Source organism: Anomaloglossus baeobatrachus, chromosome 1 (genome assembly GCF_048569485.1).
Source record: "Anomaloglossus baeobatrachus isolate aAnoBae1 chromosome 1, aAnoBae1.hap1, whole genome shotgun sequence".
Taxonomy (NCBI): domain Eukaryota; kingdom Metazoa; phylum Chordata; class Amphibia; order Anura; family Aromobatidae; genus Anomaloglossus; species Anomaloglossus baeobatrachus.
Genome location: NC_134353.1, coordinates 960,468,328 through 960,491,182, shown reverse-complemented (window position 1 = coordinate 960,491,182; position 22,855 = coordinate 960,468,328). Strand labels below are relative to the sequence as shown.

Here is a 22,855-nt window from a genome sequence, read left to right as displayed (position 1 = left end):
GCTTTGTGGTGATAGACAGAGATGAGCATGGAGATGTAGGGGGGTGCCGCACTGTGGAGAGCTTTGTGGTGATAGACAGAGAGGAGGGTGGAGATGTAGGGGGTGCCGCACTGTGGAGAGCTTTGTGGTGATAGACAGAGAGGAGGGTGGAGATGTAGGGGGTGCTGCACTGTGGAGAGCTTTGTGGTGATAGACAGAGAGGAGGGTGGAGATGTAGGGGGTGCCGCACTGTGGAGAGCTTTGTGGTGATAGACAGAGAGGAGGGTGGAGATGTAGGGGGTGCCGCACTGTGGAGAGCTTTGTGGTGATAGACAGAGATGAGGAGGAGATGTAGGGGGTGCCACACTGTGGAGAGCTTAGTGGTGATAGACAGAGAGGAGGGTGGAGATGTAGGGGGTGCCGCACTGTGGAGAGCTTTGCGGTGACAGACAGAGATGAGGAGGAGATAGGTGACCCTGGCTGCTGCATTAAGTTGTCACAGTCAGCTCGCTGTTTTTGGAGACTGGTGACAGCTTTAGTACTGGACCCTCTCATCTGGCTCTTTACATTTAAATGTTCTTTTGTTTCTCTTGGTACTGAAATGGTTAATATCAGTTTTGCTGCTAGATTTCCCAGCAGTCTCTTCCTGAGTTTTTCAGCTGCAGCTGCACCTTCAGGTTCAAATAGAGGTGTTACCCTGCAATCCTTGCTAAAGATGCAAACTCATTTGTTCTCTGGCCGCCTTGGAGAAATGTTCTGCTGTGGGGTTTTCCTGTTCTCAGGCTCTATCCTTAATACTATTCCCCCGTTTGTCTTACCTTACCTTGTGTCTTGTTAGTGCAGCAGTGGGGTCTAGTGAACCTCACCTGCCCCTCACTAGCCAGGGCATCTATAGGATCTTCTCAGGCTCCTGCTCGGCGACTGTTGCGGAAACTGTATAGGGACTGGCTAGGAGAGTAAGGACAGTTGCAGGTGAGAATAGGAGGTGTCCCACCTACCCCTCTCATTAGTTCCAGGGCCCCCCGCTGTTAGTGTGTCTCGATGTCACACGTTTACCGGGTAATACAAGTGTGGCTGGAAGTGTTTCAGATCTAGACGCACGTAGATCTGAAACACCTCCAGCCACACTTGTATTACCCGGTAAACGTGTGACATAACGATGGACTGGAGAGGGGAAAGACTAGTGAGAGGGAGGCCATTAATAGAGAATTACAGTCATGGTTTTTGGTCTTTCCATAGTGAGAAAGGAGCGGATTTTAAAGATATTCTTCAGGTGCAAGTGACAAGAGCAGGTGAGAGATTGTATATAGGAGGTGAAGGAAAGATTGGTGTCAAGCATAACCCCAGACATATTCACCCAGGTGAATCACATAGCTTCTTTATTCTGCCATAAATACAACCTACCATGCAAAAATGACCTACCATGAGTCTTTTTCAAGCATGCTCCAAGGTCAACGGTCAGGTAGCAATATTTCTGAGAATAAACACATGAGCACAAGGCACACAGACACCACCAAGCTTAAAGCTACAACTGGCGGTAAATGAAGGCTGGGAATTAGCTAAATAGCCAGGTAATCACTCCAGACAGAAGATACAAGGAGAAAACCCAGCATGCTCCAGCCTCCGACTGAACGAATAAGCGGTCTATGACCTTATTGACAGCTCAGCATTACCGTGCCCAAGATTGGATGGCTGAACTCACTGCGTCTAGGCACTCCGATAGGAGGAATCGTGACACAGACATTGTGCATTGATGCTGCCTCGGGCCTAGTAGATGTATTAAAATAGTTGCACTTCTAGATACAGTAACAATGTCATAGATGTTTCTTCTAATGTGTTGCAAAGAAATTATGTAAAAATGTCTTCACCTCTGTGTGATTGCTTTGATGCTCAAAAAGATTTTTTTTGTAGATAAAACATTTCTTACAATCTGGACAAGGAGTTTTTTTTTCTGTGTGAGTTCTTTGATGTGCAATTAGGATGGTCTTTTGGGTAAAACACTTTCCACATAGGGAACATGAAAACGGCTTCCCCCCCAGTATGAATTCTTTGATGTCTAAGAAGCAGTGATTTTTGGGTAAAACATTTTCCACACTCTGTACATGAGAATGGCTTCTACCCTGAGTGAGTTTCTTGATGTTGCAAAAGATTTGATATGTGGATAAAAGATTTCCCACATTCTGGACATAAATATGGTTTTCCTGTGTGAGTTCTTTGATGTGCTATTAGAAGGGTCTTTTGGTTAAAACATTTTCCACATAGAGAACATGAATATGGCTTCTCCCCTGTGTGAATTCTTTGATGTCTGACCAGATCTGATTTCTGAGTAAAACATTTCCCACATTCTGAACATGAAAATGGTTTCTCCCCGGTGTGAGTTTTTACATGTGTAACAAGCTGTGATTTTCTAGTAAAACATCTTCCACATTCTGGGCATGAATATGGCTTCTCCCCTGTGTGAGTTCTTAGATGATGAACAAGATTTGGTTTATTTCTGTAACATTTCCCACATTCTATACATAAAAAAGTCTTTGCTTTTGTGTGAGTTTTCTGATGGTTAAGCATAGATGAATTCTGAGCAAAACATTTCCCACATTCCAGGCACGAATATGGCTTCTCCTTTGTGTGAATTATTTCACATTTAACACCCATTCTGTGACTTCTATTTTGATGAACTTTCTGTGGTAAATCAAGAGACAGGACTTGTATAGTAGGATGAGATGATGGATCTTGGATGTGAAGGACTGAGGATAGATCTGGGATACTGACTTGCTCTTCATATATATTTTGTAAAATACCACAATCATCTGTCAAAAAAATCAAAACAGATATTTTTAAATCTAACATTAAAACTGTTACTTAGATTTTATAAATGTCATTAAAGGATTTTTATTAGTAATGGGCGGACCCCCAAATGCCCAGGATCGGTGGGTTCAGCCGGGTTTTAAAATAAATAAAAAAAAAAATAACCTATTCCGGCATGGAACTGATTCCGGATATCTGCCTGGTAAACATAATGCACCTCCTTTTCCCTTTGTTTGTTTCTTTCTTTCTATTTCCTTTATTTTTTGCTTTTACTAAGAGAGTTGTTGGATCCGGACAGGTACCTGAGAACTCGGGGCCTGGGGTCAGTAGACAGGTACTTTTGAGCCCATGTGGATCCACACTTTAACAGTCCGGGTCCACCCATCGCCATCACTAGTCACAACAGAACATTGATCTGCCGGGCCTTGAAAGACATGCTCATAAATACTCCTCCACTTGGCAATGGTGGAGAGAGCACCTTGCTACACAATGAAAATTCTAAGGAGTGGTCCATTTTCTCCATCACATTAAAGTACAAGACACTGGCAAATTTCTTGAAGAAAAAATGGTAGCTAGGTATCTGGCATCAGGGCCTTTCCACACACCATCAATTGCCGAAAAGCAGTGGAATCAACTAAATGGTACAGCAGTGACTTTACCACCAGCAACTCGACAAGGTGAAACACAATCGGATAATTGGGCACAAATTCAGGAATAAACGAGTGACGATGGAATAGAAAAGAAGTAGTTAGAGCCCAATGACAATTGAGTATGGGGCAGCCATCAACACAACAAGTCAACATTAGACCGTGCAACACAAAACAACACAGAAACTGAACTGTGCCACATATTTATGAAAGAATTGTACAAATTATTTTTACCTCCAAATACATATATTTTAGTTTAAAAAAATATATATATCTTAAAAAGTATAATAGTGCAATAATAGAATCTGAGCGTGAGAGGAATGTGTGACTTGTGTGTGTTATTGGGTGGTCTGTACTCACCGGGGCGGTGATCTGTAGGAATCCCCTCGTTACTCCACTGATCACCCCTCACATTTCTCTCTGGAGACTTAATATGGTTCAGATCTTTATCCAGATCCAAAAGCTGCAAAACAAAATATGGTAAAAGTCCCCGGGAATAATGGAGATAAGATCCGGACATGTGAGGTCTGTGGTCAGCTGTGATCCTGCCGTCTCCACCGCTCTCATTACACAAGTATAAAACATCTAATACTGGAGGAGAAAACAAGACTGAACACAAGGAGGTCACAGCCGTCTACACCTCATAGGGGAGATCTCCATCTACCTGAGGATCCTGTGGAGGAGGAGGAGGAGCGGGACATCTCTCTGGGGTCGTCCTCGTACTGGAGAGACCTGCAGGAGACACAGACAGGACGGACATTATTACATACAGATAATTATAGGCCGGGTGTATTCAGTCCTGTCTATTACCTGGTGATGTGCGGGGCTGGGGCTTCTCCATCATCACCTCCTTGTACCGCTCCTTGTGTCCTTCTAGATACTCCCACTCCTCCATGGAGAAATAGACGCTGACGTCCTGACACCTTATAGGAACCTGACAACACAATGATACCGTCATCACCCAGAATCCTCCAGTGCCGTCCTGTATAATGTCCCAGCATTCCCAGCAGTGTCACCTCTCCAGTCAGCAGCTCCAGCATCTTGTTGGTGAGTTCCAGGATCTTCTGGTCATTGATGTCCTCATGTATCCGGGGGTGAGGTGGAGGCCCCGGGATTGGGCTCAGGGTTCCCCCCCGTCCTTCAGACACAGGGTCCTGACAGCGATCACTAGAGGTCTTCACTACTGTGTAATCCTGAGTGTGGAGACATTAATATTATCACTACAGACATTGCCAGAGTCCATCACCTCCCCGGTCATATCCTCTGTTATTCCCATAGATAATGATGTAATGTGATGACATCAGAGCCTCTCACCTCCCCGGTCATATCCTCTGTTATTCCCATAGATAATGATGTAATGTTATGACATCAGAACCTCTCACCTCCCCGGTCATATCCTCTGTTATCCCCATAGATAATGATGGAATGTGATGACATCAGAGCCTCTCACCTCCCCGGTCATATCCTCTGTTATCCCCATAGATAATGATGTAATGTGATGACATCAGAGCCTCTCACCTCCCTGGTCATATCCTGTTATTCCCATAGATAATGATGTAATGTGATGACATCAGAGCCTCTCACCTCCCCGGTCATATCCTCTGTTATTCCCATAGATAATGATGTAATGTGATGACATCAGAACCTCTCACCTCCCTGGTCATATTCTCTGTTATTCCCATAGATAATGATGTGATGTGATGACATCAGAGCCTCTCACCTCCCCGGTCATATCCTCTGTTATTCCCATAGATAATGATGTAATGTGATGACATCAGAGCCTCTCACCTCCCCGGTCATATCCTCTGTTATTCCCATAGATAATGATGTAATGTGATGACATCAGAGCCTCTCACCTCCCCGGTCATATCCTCTGTTATTCCCATAGATAATGATGTAATGTGATGACATCAGAACCTCTCACCTCCCCGGTCCTATCCTCTGTTATTCCCATAGATAATGATGTAATGTGATGACATCTGAGCCTCTCACCTCCCTGGTCATATTCTCTGTTATTCCCATAGATAATGATGTAATGTGATGACATCTGAGCCTCTCACCTCCCTGGTCATATCCTCTGTTATTCCCATAGATAATGATGTAATGTTATGACATCAGAACCTCTCACCTCCCCGGTCATATCCTGTTATTCCCATAGATAATGATGTAATGTGATGACATCAGAGCCTCTCACCTCCCCGGTCATATCCTCTGTTATTCCCATAGATAATGATGTAATGTGATGACATCAGAACCTCTCACCTCCCCGGTCATATCCTCTGTTATTCCCATAGATAATGATGTAATGTGATGACATCAGAACCTCTCACCTCCCCGGTCATATCCTCTGTTATTCCCATAGATAATGATGTAATGTGATGACATCAGAGCCTCTCACCTCCCTGGTCATATCCTCTGTTATTCCCATAGATAATGATGTAATGTGATGACATCAGAACCTCTCACCTCCCCGGTCATATCCTCTGTTATTCCCATAGATAATGATGTAATGTGATGACATCAGAGCCTCTCACCTCCCTGGTCATATCCTCTGTTATTCCCATAGATAATAATGTAGTGTGATGACATCAGAGCCTCTTACCTCCCCGGTCATATCCTCTGTTATCCCCATAGATAATGATGTAATGTGATGACATCAGAACCTCTCACCTCCCCGGTCATATCCTCTGTTATCCCCATAGATAATGATGTAATGTGATGACATCAGAACCTCTCACCTCCCCAGTCATATCCTCTGTTATTCCCATAGATAATGATGTAATGTGATGACATCAGAGCCTCTCACCTCCCCGGTCATATCCTCTGTTATTCCCATAGATAATGATGTAATGTGGTGACATCAGAACCTCTCACCTCTCCAGTCATATCCTCTGTTATTCCCATAGATAATGATGTAATGTGGTGACATCAGAACCTCTCACCTCTCCAGTCATATCCTCTGTTATCCCCATAGATAATGATGTAATGTGGTGACATCAGAACCTCTCACCTCTCCAGTAAGATGGAAGATTATCTCCAGGGTCAGGTCTAATATCTTCTCCACCATTCTGTTTTTGTCCTTAATCATCCTGAAAAGAAAGATGATAAAATTACACGCAATCTCATGTAATAACATATGTGCTAGAGATAATATGAGGAAATATATGAAGGAATGTTTTTATAGACGACATATTGTCTCTGCTTGCGTTGATCGGTTTCTTAAACTGACCTGCCACCCTGGCACTGAAACATGACTATACATTATAGAGATATATCTCCTCACCTGGTGGCCTCCATTTGCCTTCTCTGTGGAGACCGGTGCTCCGTCCTACTGAATCCAGACCACCGCACTCCTTATACCACCACAGTGGCCATTGTGAATTAGGAAGACTTCAGCATTGGTCTTATCTGAGAAGTCAATACAATGTAAATGGCGGGCACCAGGGAGGGCGACTGTACATAACAAGTGTGAAGTCAACTTTTAGGGGTACTTCTCACATAGCGAGATCGCTGCTGAGTCACGGTTTTTGTCACGCACCAGTGACCTCATTAGCGATCTCGCTGTGTGTGACACTGAGCAGCGATCTGGCCCCTGCTGTGAAATCGCTGATCGTTACACACAGCTCTGCTTCATTTTTTGGACGTTGCTCTCCCGCTGTGAAGCACACATCGCTGTGTTTGACAGCGAGAGAGCAACGATCTGAATGTGCAGGGAACAGGGAGCCGGCGTCTGGCAGCCTGCGGTAACCTGTAACCAAGGTAAATATCGGGTAACCAAGCGAAGCCCTTTGCTTGGTTACCCGATATTTACATTGGTTACTAGCGTCCGCTGCTCTCAGGCTGTCAGTGCTGGCTCCCGGCACAAGTAGCCGGAGTACACATCGGGTAAATAAGCAAAGCGGTTTGCTTATTAACCCGATGTGCACTCTGGCTAGGAGTGCAGGGAGCCAGCGCTAAGCGGTGTGCGCTGGTAACCAAGATAAATATCGGGTAAACAAGCGCTTGGTTACCCGATATTTAATTTAGTTACCAAGCGCAGCATCGCTTCCATGCGTCGCTGCTGGCTGGGGGCTGGTCATTGGTTGCTGGTGAGATCTGCCTGATTGACAGCTCATCCGCGACCATGTTGCGACGCACCAGCGATCCTGACCAGGTCAGATCGCTGGTGGGATCGCTGGAGCGTCGCTAATGTGTGACGGTACCCTTAGTGATATAAGACAATTCCTCCATGTTTGAGGTCACACCATGTCCTGCACATTGATAAGATTGTGTACTAATCACTGGTTAAGGTGGTGATGCTGATATCTATGGCACATACAGTAGTTACATACGTAACATGGCTGAAAAAAGACAAATATCCGCCAAGGTCAATCAAGGGATAGAATAATATAAAAAGGGAACTTGTACAGCCACAGCGCAGGATCCGCCCCAGAAGAGCTCATGTTTCCCTCCTGATCACAATCGATGATCTACCAGACAAAACAGTCCTGGCAGTGACCGGCTCCTCAGGTAGACTATTCCACCGATTAATAGCTTTTATCACAAACAATCCCGTCTGCTCTAGAGATTGAACTTTGTCCCGAGACGGAGGGAGCATCCACTGGTACTAGTTAGTAATGCCTTCCCCTTAGATGTCTCTTCTCAAGGCTAAATAAATGTAATGCGCTTAACCTTTCCTCATAAGATCCTCCATGCCCCTTATCACTTGTGTGGCTTTTCGTCCCAAGCTTTCTATAAACTGGCTCCCAGAACTGAAAACTTTGTAATATGGCAGTATCACGTCCCTGTTCCACAAATTTACCGTATACCTCTTTTAATACATGACAGAGTCCTGCTAGCCTTAATAGCTGCTGAATGACACTGGACACTGTTATTACTCCTATGATCTATAAGTACACACAGATCCTACTCTACAAGTGACTCTCCTAGTTTTACTAGATATAGTGCTCATAAGACATTAATACCCTGATCTTCCTTGGTGACTCTCCTAGTTTTATTCCTCTAGAACTTTTGATGCCCACAGATTATTACACCCAGTTGCTTCACTACAAGTAACTTCCCTAGTTTTTCTTCCATATAATGCCCACATATTTTTAAATACCACCCACCATGTCTTCCCCTCACTTGTGACCACCCACCATGTCTTCCCTTCATTTATGAACATCCACCATGTTATCCCTGAGCTCGGTGACCACCCTCCATGTCATCCCCTTTCTTGATAACCACCCTCCCTGTTTTCCCCTCGCTTGTGACCACTCACCATGTCTTCCGCTCACTTGGTGACCACTCTGCATGTCTTCCCCTTGCTCAGTGACCACTCTGCATGTCTTCCCCTTGCTCGGTGACCACTCTGCATGTCTTCCCCTTGCTCAGTGACCATTCTGCATGTCTTCCCCTTGCTCGGTGACCACTCTGCATGTCTTCCCCTTGCTCAGTGACAACCCTGCATGTCTTCCCCTTGCTCAATGACCACCCTGCATTTCTTCCCCTTGTTCGGTGACCACCCTGCATGTCTTCCCCTTGTTCGGTGACCACCCTGCATGTCTTTCCCTTTCTCGGTGACCACCCTGCATGTCTTCCCATTTCTCGGTGACCACCCTCCCCATTTTCCCCTCGCCTGAGACCACTCACCATGTCTTCCGCTCACTTGGTGACCACTCTGCATGTCTTCCCCTTGCTCAGTGACCACTCTGCACGTCTTCCCCTTGCTCGGTGACCACTCTGCATGTCTTCCCCTTGCTCGGTGACCACTCTGCATGTCTTCCCCTTTCTTGGTGACCACCCTGAATGTCTTCCCCTTGCTCGATGACCACCCTGCATGTCATCCCCTTGTTCGGTGACCACCCTGAATGTCTTCCCTTTTCTCAGTGACCACCCTGCATGTCTTCCCCTTGCTCGGTGACCACCCTGCATGTCATCCCCTTGCTCGGAGACCACCCTGCATTTCTTCCTCTTGTTCAGTAACCACCCTGCATGTCTTCACCTTGCTCGGTGACCACCCTGCATGTCTTCCCCTTGCTCGGAGACCACCCTGCATTTCTTCCTCTTGTTCAGTAACCACCCTGCATGTCTTCCCCTTGTTCGGTGACCACCCTGCATGTCTTCCCATTTCTCGGTGACCATCCTGCATGTCTTCTTCTCACTCTATGACCACCCTGGTCCTCTCTAGATTATCACTCACCCTTCATGTTGACTTTTCCAGCTCCATTTAACACCTTCACCACCGGCCACTAAAACACCCTAATAACCGGGCCATTTTTTGCAATGCTGACCAGCGACGCTTTGAAGGCTATAACTCTGGAACGCTTCAACGGATTCTGGCGATTCTGACATTGTTTTTTCATGACATATTGTACTTCATGAAAGTGGTAAATTTAGGCCGATAAGTTTTGCGTTTATTTGTGCAAATTTTGGAAATTTTGCAACATTCAAGCTTTGACATTTTATGCCTATAAATCTGAGAGATATGTCAAAATAGTTACTAAATAACATTTCTCACATGCCTACTTTACACCAGCGCAATTTTCGAAACTATTTTTTTTTTTTTTTCGTTAGGAAGTTAGAACAGTTCATCAGCAATTTCTCATTTTTCCAACAAAATTTTCCACAAAATTTTTTTAGGGATCACATCACATTTGGAGTGACTTTGAAAGGCCTAGGCAACAGAAAATACCCCAAAATGACACCATTCTAAAAACTACACCCCTCACACTACTCAAAATCACATCCAAAAAGTTTATTAACCCTTTAGGTGCTTCACAGGAACCAAAGCAATGTGGAAAGAAAAAATGAAAATGTTACTATTTTAAAAAAAAAAATTACTTTAGCCATAAAGTTTTGCATTTTCACAAGGGTATCAGGAAAAAATGCACCATAAAATTTGTTGTGCAATTTCTCCTGAGTACGCAGATACCCCATATTGTTTAGGCTTACGGCAGGGCTCAGAAGGCAAGGAGCGCCATTTGACTTTTCAAACGCAAAATTGTCTGAACTTGTAAGTCGATGCCGTGGTGCATTTGATGGAGATCAACATGAGAAACTGCAGCAGAAGAGGCAGAGTCAGAGGGGGTGACCCAGGAGAGGCAGTGTCAGAGGAGGTGAGACAGGAGCGGCAGTGTCAGAGGAGGTGAGACAGGAGCGGCAGTGTCAGAGGAGGTGAGCCAGGAGAGGCAGTGTCAGAGGAGGTGAGCCAGGGGAGGCAGTGTCAGAGGAAGTGAGCCAGGAGAGGCAGAGTAAGCGGAGGTGAGTGAGGAGAGGCAGTGTCAGAGGAAGTGAACCAGGAGAGGCAGCATCAGAGGGGGTAAGCCAGGAGAGGCAGTGTCAGAGGGGGTGAGCCAGGAGAGGCAGTATCAGGAGGTGAGCCTTACGAGAGGCAGTGTCAGAGGAGGTGAGCCAGGAGAGGTAGAGTCAGAGGAGGAAAGACAGGAGCGGCAGTATCAGAGGAGGTGAGCTAAGAGAGGCAGTGTCAGAGGAGGTGAGCCAGGAGAGGCAGTGTCAGAGGAAGTGAGCCAGGAGAGGCAGAGGCAGCAGAGGTGAGTGAGGAGAGGCAGCGTCAGAGGGGGTAAGCCAGGAGAGGCTATGTCAGGGGAAGTGAGCCAGGAGAGGCAGAGTCAGCGGAGGTGAGTGAGGAGAGGCAGCGTCAGAGGGGGTGAGCCAGGAGAGGCTGTGTCAGAGGAAGAGAGCCAGGAGAGGCTGTGTCAGAGGGGGTGAGCCAGGAGAGGCAGAGTCAGAGGAGGTGAGCCAGAAGCCGCAGTGTCAGAGGGGCTGAGCCAGGAGAGGCTGTGTCAGAGGGGGTGTGCCAGGAGAGGCAGTGTCAGAGGGGGTGAGCCAGGAGAGGCAGTGTCAGAGGGGGTGAGCCAGGAGAGGCAGTGTCAGAGGGGGTGAGCCAGGAGAGGCAGTGTCAGAGGGGGTGAGCCAGGAGAGGCAGCGTCAGAGGAGGTGAGCCAGGAGAGGCAAAGTCAGAGGAGGTGAGCCAGGAGAGGCAAAGTCAGAGGAGGTGAGCGAGGAGCAGCCGTGTCAGAGGAGGTGAGCCAGGAGAGGCAGAGTCAGAGGAGGAAAGACAGGAGCGGCAGTGTCAGAGGAGGTGAGCCAGGAGAGGCAGTGTCAGAGGAGGTGAGCCAGGAGAGGCAGAGTCAGCGGAGGTGAGTGAGGAGAGGCAGCATCAGAGGGGGTGAGCCAGGAGAGGCAGTGTCAGAGGAAGTGAGCCAGGAGAGGCTGTGTCAGAGGAAGTGAGCCAGGAGAGGCTGTGTCAGAGGGGGTGAGCCAGGAGAGGCAGTGTCAGAGGGGGTGTGCCAGGAGAGGCAGTGTCAGAGGGGGTGAGCCAGGTGAGGCAGCGTCAGAGGAGGTGAGCCAGGAGAGGCAGTGTCAGAGGAGGTGAGCCAGGAGAGGCAGAGTCAGCGGAGGTGAGTGAGGAGAGGCAGTGAGGCAGTGTCAGAGGGGGTGAGCCAGGAGAGGTAGAGTCAGAGGAGGAAAGACAGGAGCGGCAGTGTCAGAGGAGGTGAGCCAGGAGAGGCAGTGTCAGAGGAAGTGAGCCAGGAGAGGCAGAGTCAGAGGAGGAAAGACAGGAGCGGCAGTGTCAGAGGAGGTGAGCCAGGAGAGGCAGTGTCAGAGGGGGTGTGCCAGGAGAGGCAGTGTCAGAGGGGGTGAGCCAGGTGAGGCAGCGTCAGAGGAGGTGAGCCAGGAGAGGCAAAGTCAGAGGAGGTGAGCCAGGAGAGGCAAAGTCAGAGGAGGTGAGCGAGGAGCAGCCGTGTCAGAGGAGGTGAGCCAGGAGAGGCAGAGTCAGAGGAGGAAAGATAGGAGCGGCAGTGTCAGAGGAGGTGAGCCAGGAGAGGCAGAGTCAGCGGAGGTGAGTGAGGAGAGGCAGCATCAGAGGGGGTGAGCCAGGAGAGGCAGTGTCAGAGGAAGTGAGCCAGGAGAGGCAGAGGCAGCAGAGGTGAGTGAGGAGAGGCAGCGTCAGAGGGGGTAAGCCAGGAGAGGCTATGTCAGGGGAAGTGAGCCAGGAGAGGCAGAGTCAGCGGAGATGAGTGAGGAGAGGCAGCGTCAGAGGGGGTGAGCCAGGAGAGGCTGTGTCAGAGGAAGTGAGCCAGGAGAGGCTGTGTCAGAGGGGGTGAGCCAGGAGAGGCAGAGTCAGAGGAGGTGAGCCAGGAGAGGCAGCGTCAGAGGGTGTGAGCCAGGAGAGGCTGTGTCAGAGGGGGTGTGCCAGGAGAGGCAGTGTCAGAGGGGGTGAGCCAGGAGAGGCAGTGTCAGAGGGGGTGAGCCAGGAGAGGCAGTGTCAGAGGGGGTGAGCCAGGAGAGGCAGCGTCAGAGGAGGTGAGCCAGGAGAGGCAGCGTCAGAGGAGGTGAGCCAGGAGAGGCAAAGTCAGAGGAGGTGAGCGAGGAGCAGCCATGTCAGAGGAGGTGAGCCAGGAGAGGCAGAGTCAGAGGAGGAAAGACAGGAGCGGCAGTGTCAGAGCAGGTGAGCCAGGAGAGGCAGTGTCAGAGGAGGAGAGCCAGGAGAGGCAGAGTCAGCGGAGGTGAGTGAGGAGAGGCAGCATCAGAGGGGGTGAGCCAGGAGAGGCTGTGTCAGAGGAAGTGAGCCAGGAGAGGCTGTGTCAGAGGAAGTGAGCCAGGAGAGGCTGTGTCAGAGGAAGTGAGCCAGGAGAGGCAGTGTCAGAGGGGGTGAGCCAGGAGAGGTAGAGTCAGAGGAGGAAAGACAGGAGCGGCAGTGTCAGAGGAGGTGAGCCAGGAGAGGCAGTGTCAGAGGAGGTCAGCCAGGAGAGGCAGTGTCAGAGGAAGTGAGCCAGGAGAGGCAGAGTCAGAGGAGGAAAGACAGGAGCGGCAGTGTCAGAGGAGGTGAGCCAGGAGAGGCAGTGTCAGAGGAAGTGAGCCAGGAGAGGCAGAGTCAGCAGAGGTGAGTGAGGAGAGGCAGCGTCAAAGGGGGTAAGCCAGGAGAGGCTATGTCAGGGGAAGTGAGCCAGGAGCGGCAGTGTCAGAGGAGGTGAGCCAGGAGAGGCAGAGTCAGCGGATGTGAGTGAGGAGAGGCAGCATCAGAGGGGGTAAGCCAGGAGAGGCAGTGTCAGAGGGAGTGAGCCAGGAGAGGCAGTATCAGGAGGTGAGCCTTACGAGAGGCAGTGTCAGAGGAGGTGAGCCAGGAGAGGTAGAGTCAGAGGAGGAAAGACAGGAGCGGCAGTGTCAGAGGAGGTGAGCCAGGAGAGGCAGTGTCAGAGGAGGTGAGCCAGGAGAGGCAGTCTCAGAGGAGGTGAGCCAGGAGAGGCAGTGTCAGAGGAAGTGAGCCAGGAGAGGCAGAGTCAGCGGAGGTGAGTGAGGAGAGGCAGCGTCAGAGGGGGTGAGCCAGGAGAGGCTGTGTCAGAGGAAGTGAGCCAGGAGAGGCAGTATCAGGAGGTGAGCCTTACGAGAGGCAGTGTCAGAGGAGGTGAGCCAGGAGAGGTAGAGTCAGAGGAGGAAAGACAGGAGCGGCAGTGTCAGAGGAGGTGAGCCAGGAGAGGCAGTGTCAGAGGAGGTGAGCCAGGAGAGGCAGTGTCAGAGGAAGTGAGCCAGGAGAGGCAGAGGCAGCAGAGGTGAGTGAGGAGAGGCAGCGTCAGAGGGGGTAAGCCAGGAGAGGCTATGTCAGGGGAAGTGAGCCAGAAGAGGCAGAGTCAGCGGAGATGAGTGAGGAGAGGCAGCGTCAGAGGGCGTGAGCCAGGAGAGGCTGTGTCAGAGGAAGTGAGCCAGGAGAGGCTGTATCAGAGGAGGTGAGCCAGGAGAGGCAGTGTCAGAGGAGGTGAGCCAGGAGAGGCAGAGTCAGCGGAGGTGAGTGAGGAGAGGCAGCATCAGAGGGGGTGAGCCAGGAGAGGCTGTGTCAGAGGAAGTGAGCCAGGAGAGGCTATGTCAGAGGAAGTGAGCCAGGAGAGGCTGTGTCAGAGGGGGTGAGCCAGGAGAGGCAGAGTCAGAGGAGGTGAGCGAGGAGCGGCAGTGTCAGAGGAGGTGAGCCAGGAGAGGCAGTGTCAGAGGAGGTGAGCCAGTAGAGGCAGAGTCAGCGGAGGTGAGTGAGGAGAGGCAGCATCAGAGGGGGTAAGCCAGGAGAGGCAGTGTCAGAGGGGGTGAGCCAGGAGAGGCAGTATCAGGAGGTGAGCCTTACGAGAGGCAGTGTCAGAGGAGGTGAGCCAGGAGAGGTAGAGTCAGAGGAGGAAAGACAGGAGCGGCAGTGTCAGAGGAGGTGAGCTAGGAGAGGCAGTGTCAGAGGAGGTGAGCCAGGAGAGGCAGTGTCAGAGGAAGTGAGCCAGGAGAGGCAGAGGCAGCAGAGGTGAGTGAGGAGAGGCAGCGTCAGAGGGGGTAAGCCAGGAGAGGCTATGTCAGGGGAAGTGAGCCAGGAGAGGCAGAGTCAGCGGAGGTGAGTGAGGAGAGGCAGCGTCAGAGGGGGTGAGCCAGGAGAGGCTGTGTCAGAGGAAGTGAGCCAGGAGAGGCTGTGTCAGAGGTGGTGAGACAGGAGAGGCAGAGTCAGAGGAGGTGAGCCAGAAGCCGCAGTGTCAGAGGGGCTGAGCCAGGAGAGGCTGTGTCAGAGGGGGTGTGCCAGGAGAGGCAGTGTCAGAGGGGGTGAGCCAGGAGAGGCAGTGTCAGAGGGGGTGAGCGAGGAGAGGCAGTGTCAGAGGGGGTGAGCCAGGAGAGGCAGCGTCTGAGGAGGTGAGCCAGGAGAGGCAGCGTCAGAGGAGGTGAGCCAGGAGAGGCAAAGTCAGAGGAGGTGAGCGAGGAGCAGCCGTGTCAGAGGAGGTGAGCCAGGAGAGGCAGAGTCAGAGGAGGAAAGACAGGAGCGGCAGTGTCAGAGGAGGTGAGCCAGGAGAGGCAGTGTCAGAGGAGGTGAGCCAGGAGAGGCAGAGTCAGCGGAGGTGAGTGAGGAGAGGCAGCATCAGAGGGGGTGAGCCAGGAGAGGCAGTGTCAGAGGAAGTGAGCCAGGAGAGGCTGTGTCAAAGGAAGTGAGCCAGGAGAGGCTGTGTCAGAGGGGGTGAGCCAGGAGAGGCAGTGTCAGAGGGGGTGAGCCAGGAGAGGCTGTGTAAGAGGGGGTGAGCCAGGAGAGGCAGCGTCAGAGGAGGTGAGCCAGGAGAGGCAGCGTCAGAGGAGGTGAGCCAGGAGAGGCAGCGTCAGAGGAGGTGAGCCAGGAGAGGCAGAGTCAGAGGAGTTGAGCGAGGAGCGGCAGTGTCAGAGGAGGTGAGCCAGGAGAGGCAGTGTCAGAGGAGGTGAGCCAGGAGAGGCAGAGTCAGCGGAGGTGAGTGAGGAGAGGCAGCATCAGAGGGGGTAAGCCAGGAGAGGCAGTGTCAGAGGGGGTGAGCCAGGAGAGGTAGAGTCAGAGGAGGAAAGACAGGAGCGGCAGTGTAAGAGGAGGTGAGCCAAGAGAGGAAGTGTCAGAGGAGGTGAGCCAGGAGAGGCAGTGTCAGAGGAAGTGAGCCAGGAGAGGCAGAGTCAGAGGAGGAAAGACAGGAGCGGCAGTGTCAGAGGAGGTGAGCCAGGAGAGGCAGTGTCAGAGGGGGTGTGCCCGGAGAGGCTGTGTCTGAGGGGGTGTGCCAGGAGAGGCAGTGTCAGAGGGGGTGAGCCAGGAGAGGCAGCGTCAGAGGTGGTGAGCCAAAAGAGGCAGAGTCAGAGGAGGTGAGCGAGGAGCGGCAGTGTCAGAGGAGGTGAGCCAGGAGAGGCAGTGTCAGAGGAGGTGAGCCAGTAGAGGCAGAGGCAGCGGAGGTGAGTGAGGAGAGGCAGCATCAGAGGGGGTAAGCCAGGAGAGGCAGTGTCAGAGGGGGTGAGCCAGGAGAGGCAGTATCAGGAGGTGAGCCTTACGAGAGGCAGTGTCAGAGGAGGTGAGCCAGGAGAGGTAGAGTCAGAGGAGGAAAGACAGGAGCGGCAGTGTCAGAGGAGGTGAGCGAGGAGAGGCAGCGTCAGAGGGGGTAAGCCAGGAGAGGCTATGTCAGGGGAAGTGAGCCAGGAGAGGCAGAGTCAGCGGAGATGAGTGAGGAGAGGCAGCGTCAGAGGGGGTGAACCAGGAGAGGCTGTGTCAGAGGAAGTGAGCCAGGAGAGGCTGTGTCAGAGGGGGTGAGCCAGGAGAGGCAGAGTCAGAGGAGGTGAGCCAGAAGCCGCAATGTCAGAGGGGGTGAGCCAGGAGAGGCTGTGTCAGAGGGGGTGTGCCAGGAGAGGCAGTGTCAGAGGGGGTGAGCCAGGAGAGGCAGTGTCAGAGGTGGTGAGCCAGGAGAGGCAGTGTCAGAGGGGGTGAGCCAGGAGAGGCAGCGACAGAGGAGGTGAGCGAGGAGAGGCAGCGTCAGAGGAGGTGAGCCAGGAGAGGCAGAGTCATAGGAGGAAAGACAGGAGCGGCAGTGTCAGAGGAGGTGAGCCAGGAGAGGCAGTGTCAGAGGAGGTGAGCCAGGAGAGGCAGAGTCAGCGGAGATGAGTGAGGAGAGGCAGCGTCAGAGGGGGTGAACCAGGAGAGGCTGTGTCAGAGGAAGTGAGCCAGGAGAGGCTGTGTCAGAGGGGGTGAGCCAGGAGAGGCAGAGTCAGAGGAGGTGAGCCAGAAGCCGCAATGTCAGAGGGGGTGAGCCAGGAGAGGCTGTGTCAGAGGGGGTGTGCCAGGAGAGGCAGTGTCAGAGGGGGTGAGCCAGGAGAGGCAGTGTCAGAGGTGGTGAGCCAGGAGAGGCAGTGTCAGAGGGGGTGAGCCAGGAGAGGCAGCGACAGAGGAGGTGAGCGAGGAGAGGCAGCGTCAGAGGAGGTGAGCCAGGAGAGGCAGAGTCATAGGAGGAAAGACAGGAGCGGCAGTGTCAGAGGAGGTGAGCCAGGAGAGGCAGTGTCAGAGGAGGTGAGCCAGGAGAGGCAGAGTCAGCGGAGGTGAGTGAGGAGAGGCAGCATCAGAGGGGGTGAGCCAGGAGAGGCTGTGTCAGAGGAAGTGAGCCAGGAGAGGCTGTGTCAGAGGAAGTGAGCCAGGAGGGGCTGTGTCAGAGGGGGTGAGCCAGGAGAGGCTGTGTCAGAGGGGGTGAGCCAGGAGAGGCAGCGTCAGAGGAGGTGAGCCAGGAGAGGCAGCGTCAGAGGAGGTGAGCCAGGAGAGGCAGAGTCAGAGGAGGTGAGCGAGGAGCGGCAGTGTCAGAGGAGGTGAGCCAGGAGAGGCAGTGTCAGAGGAGGTGAGCCAGGAGAGGCAGAGTCAGCGGAGGTGAGTGAGGAGAGGCAGCATCAGAGGGGGTAAGCCAGGAAAGGCAGTGTCAGAGGGGGTGAGCCAGGAGAGGTAGAGTCAGAGGAGGAAAGACAGGAGCGGCAGTGTCAGAGGAGGTGAGCCAGGAGAGGCAGTGTCAGAGGAGGTCAGCCTGGAGAGGCAGTGTCAGAGGAAGTGAGCCAGGAGAGGCAGAGTCAGAGGAGGAAAGACAGGAGCGGCAGTGTCAGAGGAGATGAGCCAGGAGAGGCAGTGTCAGAGGAAGTGAGCCAGGAGAGGCAGAGTCAGCAGAGGTGAGTGAGGAGAAGCAGCGTCAGAGGGGGTAAGCCAGGAGAGGCTATGTCAGGGGAAGTGAGCCAGGAGCGGCAGTGTCAGAGGAGGTGAGCCAGGAGAGGCAGTGTCAGAGGAGGTGAGCCAGGAGAGGCAGAGTCAGCGGAGGTGAGTGAGGAGAGGCAGCATCAGAGGGGGTAAGCCAGGAGAGGCAGTGTCAGAGGGGGTGAGCCAGGAGAGGCAGTGTCAGGAGGTGAGCCTTACGAGAGGCAGTGTCAGAGGAGGTGAGCCAGGAGAGGTAGAGTCAGAGGAGGAAAGACAGGAGCTTCAGTGTCAGAGGAGGTGAGCCAGGAGAGGCAGTGTCAGAGGAGGTGAGCCAGGAGAGGCAGTGTCAGAGGAGGTGAGCCAGGAGAGGCAGTGTCAGAGGAAGTGAGCCAGGAGAGGCAGAGTCAGCGAAGGTGAGTGAGGAGAGGCAGCGTCAGAGGGGGTGAGCCAGGAGAGGCTGTGTCAGAGGAAGTGAGCCAGGAGAGGCAGTATCAGGAGGTGAGCCTTACGAGAGACAGTGTCAGAGGAGGTGAGCCAGGAGAGGTAGAGTCAGAGGAGGAAAGACAGGAGCGGCAGTGTCAGAGGAGGTGAGCCAGGAGAGGCAGTGTCAGAGGAGGTGAGCCAGGAGAGGCAGTGTCAGAGGAAGTGAGCCAGGAGAGGCAGAGGCAGCAGAGGTGAGTGAGGAGAGGCAGCGTCAGAGGGGGTGAGCCAGGAGAGGCTGTGTCAGAGGAAGTGAGCCAGGAGAGGCTGTGTCAGAGGGGGTGAGCCAGGAGAGGCAGAGTCAGAGGAGGTGAGCCAGAAGCCGCAGTGTCAGAGGGGGTGAGCCAGGAGAGGCTGTGTCAGAGGGGGTGTGCCAGGAGAGGCAGTGTCAGAGGGGGTGAGCCAGGAGAGGCAGTGTCAGAGGGGTTGAGCCAGGAGAGGCAGTGTCAGAGGGGGTGAGCCAGGAGAGGCAGCGTCAGAGGAGGTGAGCCAGGAGAGGCAGCGTCAGAGGAGGTGAGCCAGGAGAGGCAAAGTCAGAGGAGGTGAGTGAGGAGAGGCAGCATCAGAGGGGGTGTGCCAGGAGAGGCAGTGTCAGAGGGGGTGAGCGAGGAGCAGCCGTGTCAGAGGAGGTGAGCCAGGAGAGGCAGAGTCAGAGGAGGAAAGACAGGAGCGGCAGTGTCAGAGGAGGTGAGCCAGGAGAGGCAGTGTCAGAGGAGGTGAGCCAGGAGAGGCAGAGTCAGCGGAGGTGAGTGAGGAGAGGCAGCATCAGAGGGGGTGAGCCAGGAGAGGCTGTGTCAGAGGAAGTGAGCCAGGAGAGGCTGTGTCAGAGGAAGTGAGCCAGGAGAGGCTGTGTCAAAGGGGGTGAGCCAGGAGAGGCAGAGTCAGAGGAGGTGAGCCAGAAGCGGCAGTGTCAGAGGGGGTGAGCCAGGAAAGGCAGTGTCAGAAGGGGTGAGCCAGGAGAGGCAGTGTCAGAAGGGGTGAGCCAGGAGAGGCAGTGTAAGAGGGGATGAGGCAGGAGAGGCGGTGTCAGAGGGGGTGAGCCAGGAGAGGCAGCGTCAGAGGAGGTGAGCCAGGAGAGGCAGAGTCAGAGGTGAGCCAGGAGAGGCAGAGTCAGAGGAGGTGAGCGAGGAGCAGCAGTGTCAGGAGGTGAGCCTAGGAGAGGCAGTGTCAGAGGAGGTGAGACAGGAGCGGCAGTATCAGAGGAGGTGAGCCAGGAGAGGCAGTGTCAGAGGAGGTGAGCCAGGAGAGGCAGTGTCAGAGGAAGTGAGCCAGGAGAGGCAGAGTCAGCGGAGGTGAGTGAGGAGAGGCAGCATCAGAGGGGGTGAGCCAGGAGAGGCAGAGTCAGAGGAGGTGAGCCAGAAGCGCCAGTTTCAGAGGGGGTGAGCCAGGAGAGGCTGTGTCTGAGGGGGTGTGCCAGGAGAGGCAGTGTCAGAGGGGGTGAGCCAGGAGAGGCAGCGTCAGAGGAGGTGAGCCAGGAGAGGCAGCGTCAGAGGAGGTGAGCCAGGAGAGGCAGAGTCAGAGGAGGTGAGCGAGGAGCAGCAGTGTCAGAGGAGGTGAGCCAGGAGAGGCAGAGTCAGAGGAGGTAAGACAGGAGCGGCAGTGTCAGAGGAGGTGAGCCAGGAGAGGCAGTGTCAGAGGAGGTGAGCCAGGAGAGGCAGAGTCAGAAGAGGTAAGACAGGAGCGGCAGTGTCAGAGGAGGTGAGCCAGGAGAGGCAGTGTCAGAGGAGGTGAGCCAGGAGAGGCAGAGTCAGCGGAGGTGAGTGAGGAGAGGCAGCATCAGAGGGGGTGAGCCAGGAGAGGCAGTGTCAGAGGGGGTGAGCCAGGAGAGGCTGTGTCAGAGGAAGTGAGCCAGGAGAGGCTGTGTCAGAGGAAGTGAGCCAGGAGAGGCTGTGTCAGAGGAAGTGAGCCAGGAGATGCTGTGTCAGAGGGGGTGAGCCAGGAGAGGCACAGTCAGAGGAGGTGAGCTAGAAGTGGCAGTGTCAGAGGGGGTGAGCCAGGAGAGGCTGTGTCAGAGGGGGTGAGCCAGGAGAGGCAATGTCAGAGGGGGTGAGCCAGGAGAGGCAGTGTCAGAGGGGGTGAGCCAGGAGAGGCTGTGTCAGAGGAAGTGAGCCAGGAGAGGCTGTGTCAGAGGGGGTGAGCCAGGAGAGGCAGTGTTAGAGGGGGTGAGCCAGGAGAGGCAGCGTCAGAGGAGGTGAGCCAGGAGAGGCAGAGTCAGAGGTGAGCCAGGAGAGGCAGAGTCAGAGGAGGTGAGCGAGGAGCAGCAGTGTCAGAGGGGGTGAGCCAGGAGAGGCAGTGTCAGAGGAGGTGAGACAGGAGCGGCAGTATCAGAGGAGGTGAGCCAGGAGAGGCAGTGTCAGAGGAGGTGAGCCAGGAGAGGCAGTGTCAGAGGAGGTGAGCCAGGAGAGGCAGTATCAGAGGAGGTGAGCCAGGAGAGGCAGAGTCAGCGGAGGTGAGTGAGGAGAGGCAGCATCAGAGGGGGTGAGCCAGGAGAGGCAGAGTCAGAGGAGGTGAGCCAGAAGCGCCAGTTTCAGAGGGGGTGAGCCAGGAGAGGCTGTGTCTGAGGGGGTGAGCCAGGAGAGGCAGTGTCAGACCGGGTGAGCCAGGAGAGGCAGCGTCTGAGGGGGTGAGGCAGGAGAGGCAGCGTCTGAGGGGGTGATCCAGGTTTTTGTAATGCTGTGGAAGGAAAGTTTATTAGTGATGAAAAGTTCATGGATGTAGGAAAGTTTATTACAGACAGACCGAGCGTTCCATAGAGCTCTTGATAGAGGGACTGGAGGGGCAGGGGCTGGGGGAATGGGTATGAGGTTAGAAGGGATGGGGAAAGTCATGGTATATCCTGGATGAGAGCTACTAATGACTGTGGAGATGTGGAGGGCCAGGATTAGGAGAGATATCTCCAGCAGGGAGGAGCAGGAGAGGCCATGAGGTGGTCGTGTGTCTGGAGACACTGGGTGTAATGTGGAGGAACAGATCTGAAGAGGGGGTGAGATGGGTGGGGAGGATGGAGGGAGAGATGGGTGGGGAGGATGGAGGGAGAGATGGGTGGGGAGGATGGAGGGAGAGATGGGTGGGGAGGATGGAGGGAGAGATGGGTGGGGAGGATGGAGGGAGAGATGGGTGGGGAGGATGGAGGGAGAGATGGGTGGGGAGGATGGAGGGAGAGATGGGTGGGGAGGATGGAGGGAGAGATGGGTGGGGAGGATGGAGGGAGAGATGGGTGGGGAGGATGGAGGGAGAGATGGGTGGGGAGGATGGAGGGAGAGATGGGTGGGGAGGATGGAGGGAGAGATGGGTGGGGAGGATGGAGGGAGAGATGAATAGCTCTGGGTGTAGGGATTGGGGGGTTAGTAGTAGGAAGGGGTTATAGGGGTGAAAGTGAAGAGAAACAGACATTGTTTACAGAGTCTATGTATGCACTCACCTTCCGGTCCAATTCTAGTCTAATTCATTCCAAAATACTTATATAATGCAGACTGAAGTCTATTTATGAACCGGACTAAAAGAAAAGCCGCCATTATTACCATAGCAACCAGTCACTGTTACCAATAATAAGAGCTGTAACTGCCTGCTCCAGTCCTAAAAGGGTTAATAATCCCCAAATAGAAAACACCACTGACCTGCACCTCAGAGCGGCACCGCCTGTGCTCACAGGACCTGTGTGACGTCACCGCCATGTGACCAGTCACATGACCAGGAGCTGCTGCAGGGGGGGGCTCTGCTCAGTGTTTGTGTGGCGAGGGTGGAGCAGAGCTGTGTGTGTAATGTGCGGGGGGGGGGGGGTGTGGAGAGCAGAGCTGTGTGTGTAATGTGCGGGGGGGGGGGGGTGTGGAGAGCAGAGCTGTGTGTGTAATGTGCGGGGGGGGGGGGCGTGTGGAGAGCAGAGCTGTGTGTGTAATGTGCGGGGGGGGGGGGGGGTGGATGTGGCGCCCCTGACCTGGTCAGGCACCACTGAGTACTGCACCCATGCTGGGGACAGTACAATACAGGTAATCCAGATGGCTGACAGGGGTGTGGAACACAGGCGCATAGTGATCAGGTCTCACACATGTACCCATGAGAGGACCCCTGGGGATCCCAGGAGGGGGCAAAGCCTATACCTCCACTGGAATAGTGGCAGGGGGTTAAAAGCCTCCATCTCCTCTCAAGGGGTGTGGTGGAGAGTCTGGTTGCTAGGTGGCGTAGGCAAGAACAGGAGAGGAGGAGCAGTGAGTCAGTTAGAGTGAGAACTCCATAGGGCTCAGTGAGGAGCAGACCTGTGGGGCTGTTGCTGTCTAACAGCGCCCGCGCAGTGGCTACAGACGGGGGAGAACGGTCAACTAGGAGTGCTGCCTGAAAGCCAGCTTCAGCTAGCGAGTGCAACGGAGTGGGAAGTAAGGAGACTTCTAGAGAGCACCAGGCCCAACCGGGCGGCAGATCCCGAAGCGAGGATAGATTCACCTTTCCCTGCTAAACCTGCCGGTGTGGGGCTCTTACAGCCCAC

The 22,855-nt window shown here is 53.6% G+C and overlaps 1 protein-coding gene across 1 annotated transcript; it reads right to left on the bottom strand.

Moving 5' to 3' along the window:
- Positions 1-1,341: 1,341 nt before the first annotated feature.
- LOC142257765 (gastrula zinc finger protein XlCGF66.1-like) lies at positions 1,342-22,046 on the bottom strand. Its single transcript, XM_075329946.1, has 7 exons — positions 21,993-22,046; positions 6,442-6,520; positions 4,448-4,624; positions 4,242-4,365; positions 4,096-4,163; positions 3,792-3,894; positions 1,342-2,786 (listed from the first exon to the last, which is right to left on the bottom strand). The coding sequence occupies exons 2-7, from the start codon at positions 6,517-6,519 to the stop codon at positions 2,095-2,097; spliced, it is 1,242 nt and encodes a 413-aa protein (XP_075186061.1). The 5' UTR covers position 6,520; positions 21,993-22,046; the 3' UTR covers positions 1,342-2,094.
- Positions 22,047-22,855: the final 809 nt, after the last annotated feature.

What these genes read in the sequence shown, in the direction of transcription:
- LOC142257765 (XM_075329946.1), bottom strand. Translation starts at nt 6,519, where the DNA reads ATGATTAAGGACAAAAACAGAATGGTGGAGAAGATATTAGACCTGACC. An exon ending in TCTTCCATCTTACTGGAGAG is followed by an intron (nt 4,625 to 6,441) that starts GTGAGAGGTTCT and finishes CTCCACACTCAG; the next exon opens with GATTACACAGTAGTGAAGAC. An exon ending in CCAGCCCCGCACATCACCAG is followed by an intron (nt 4,164 to 4,241) that starts GTAATAGACAGG and finishes TGTCTCCTGCAG; the next exon opens with GTCTCTCCAGTACGAGGACG.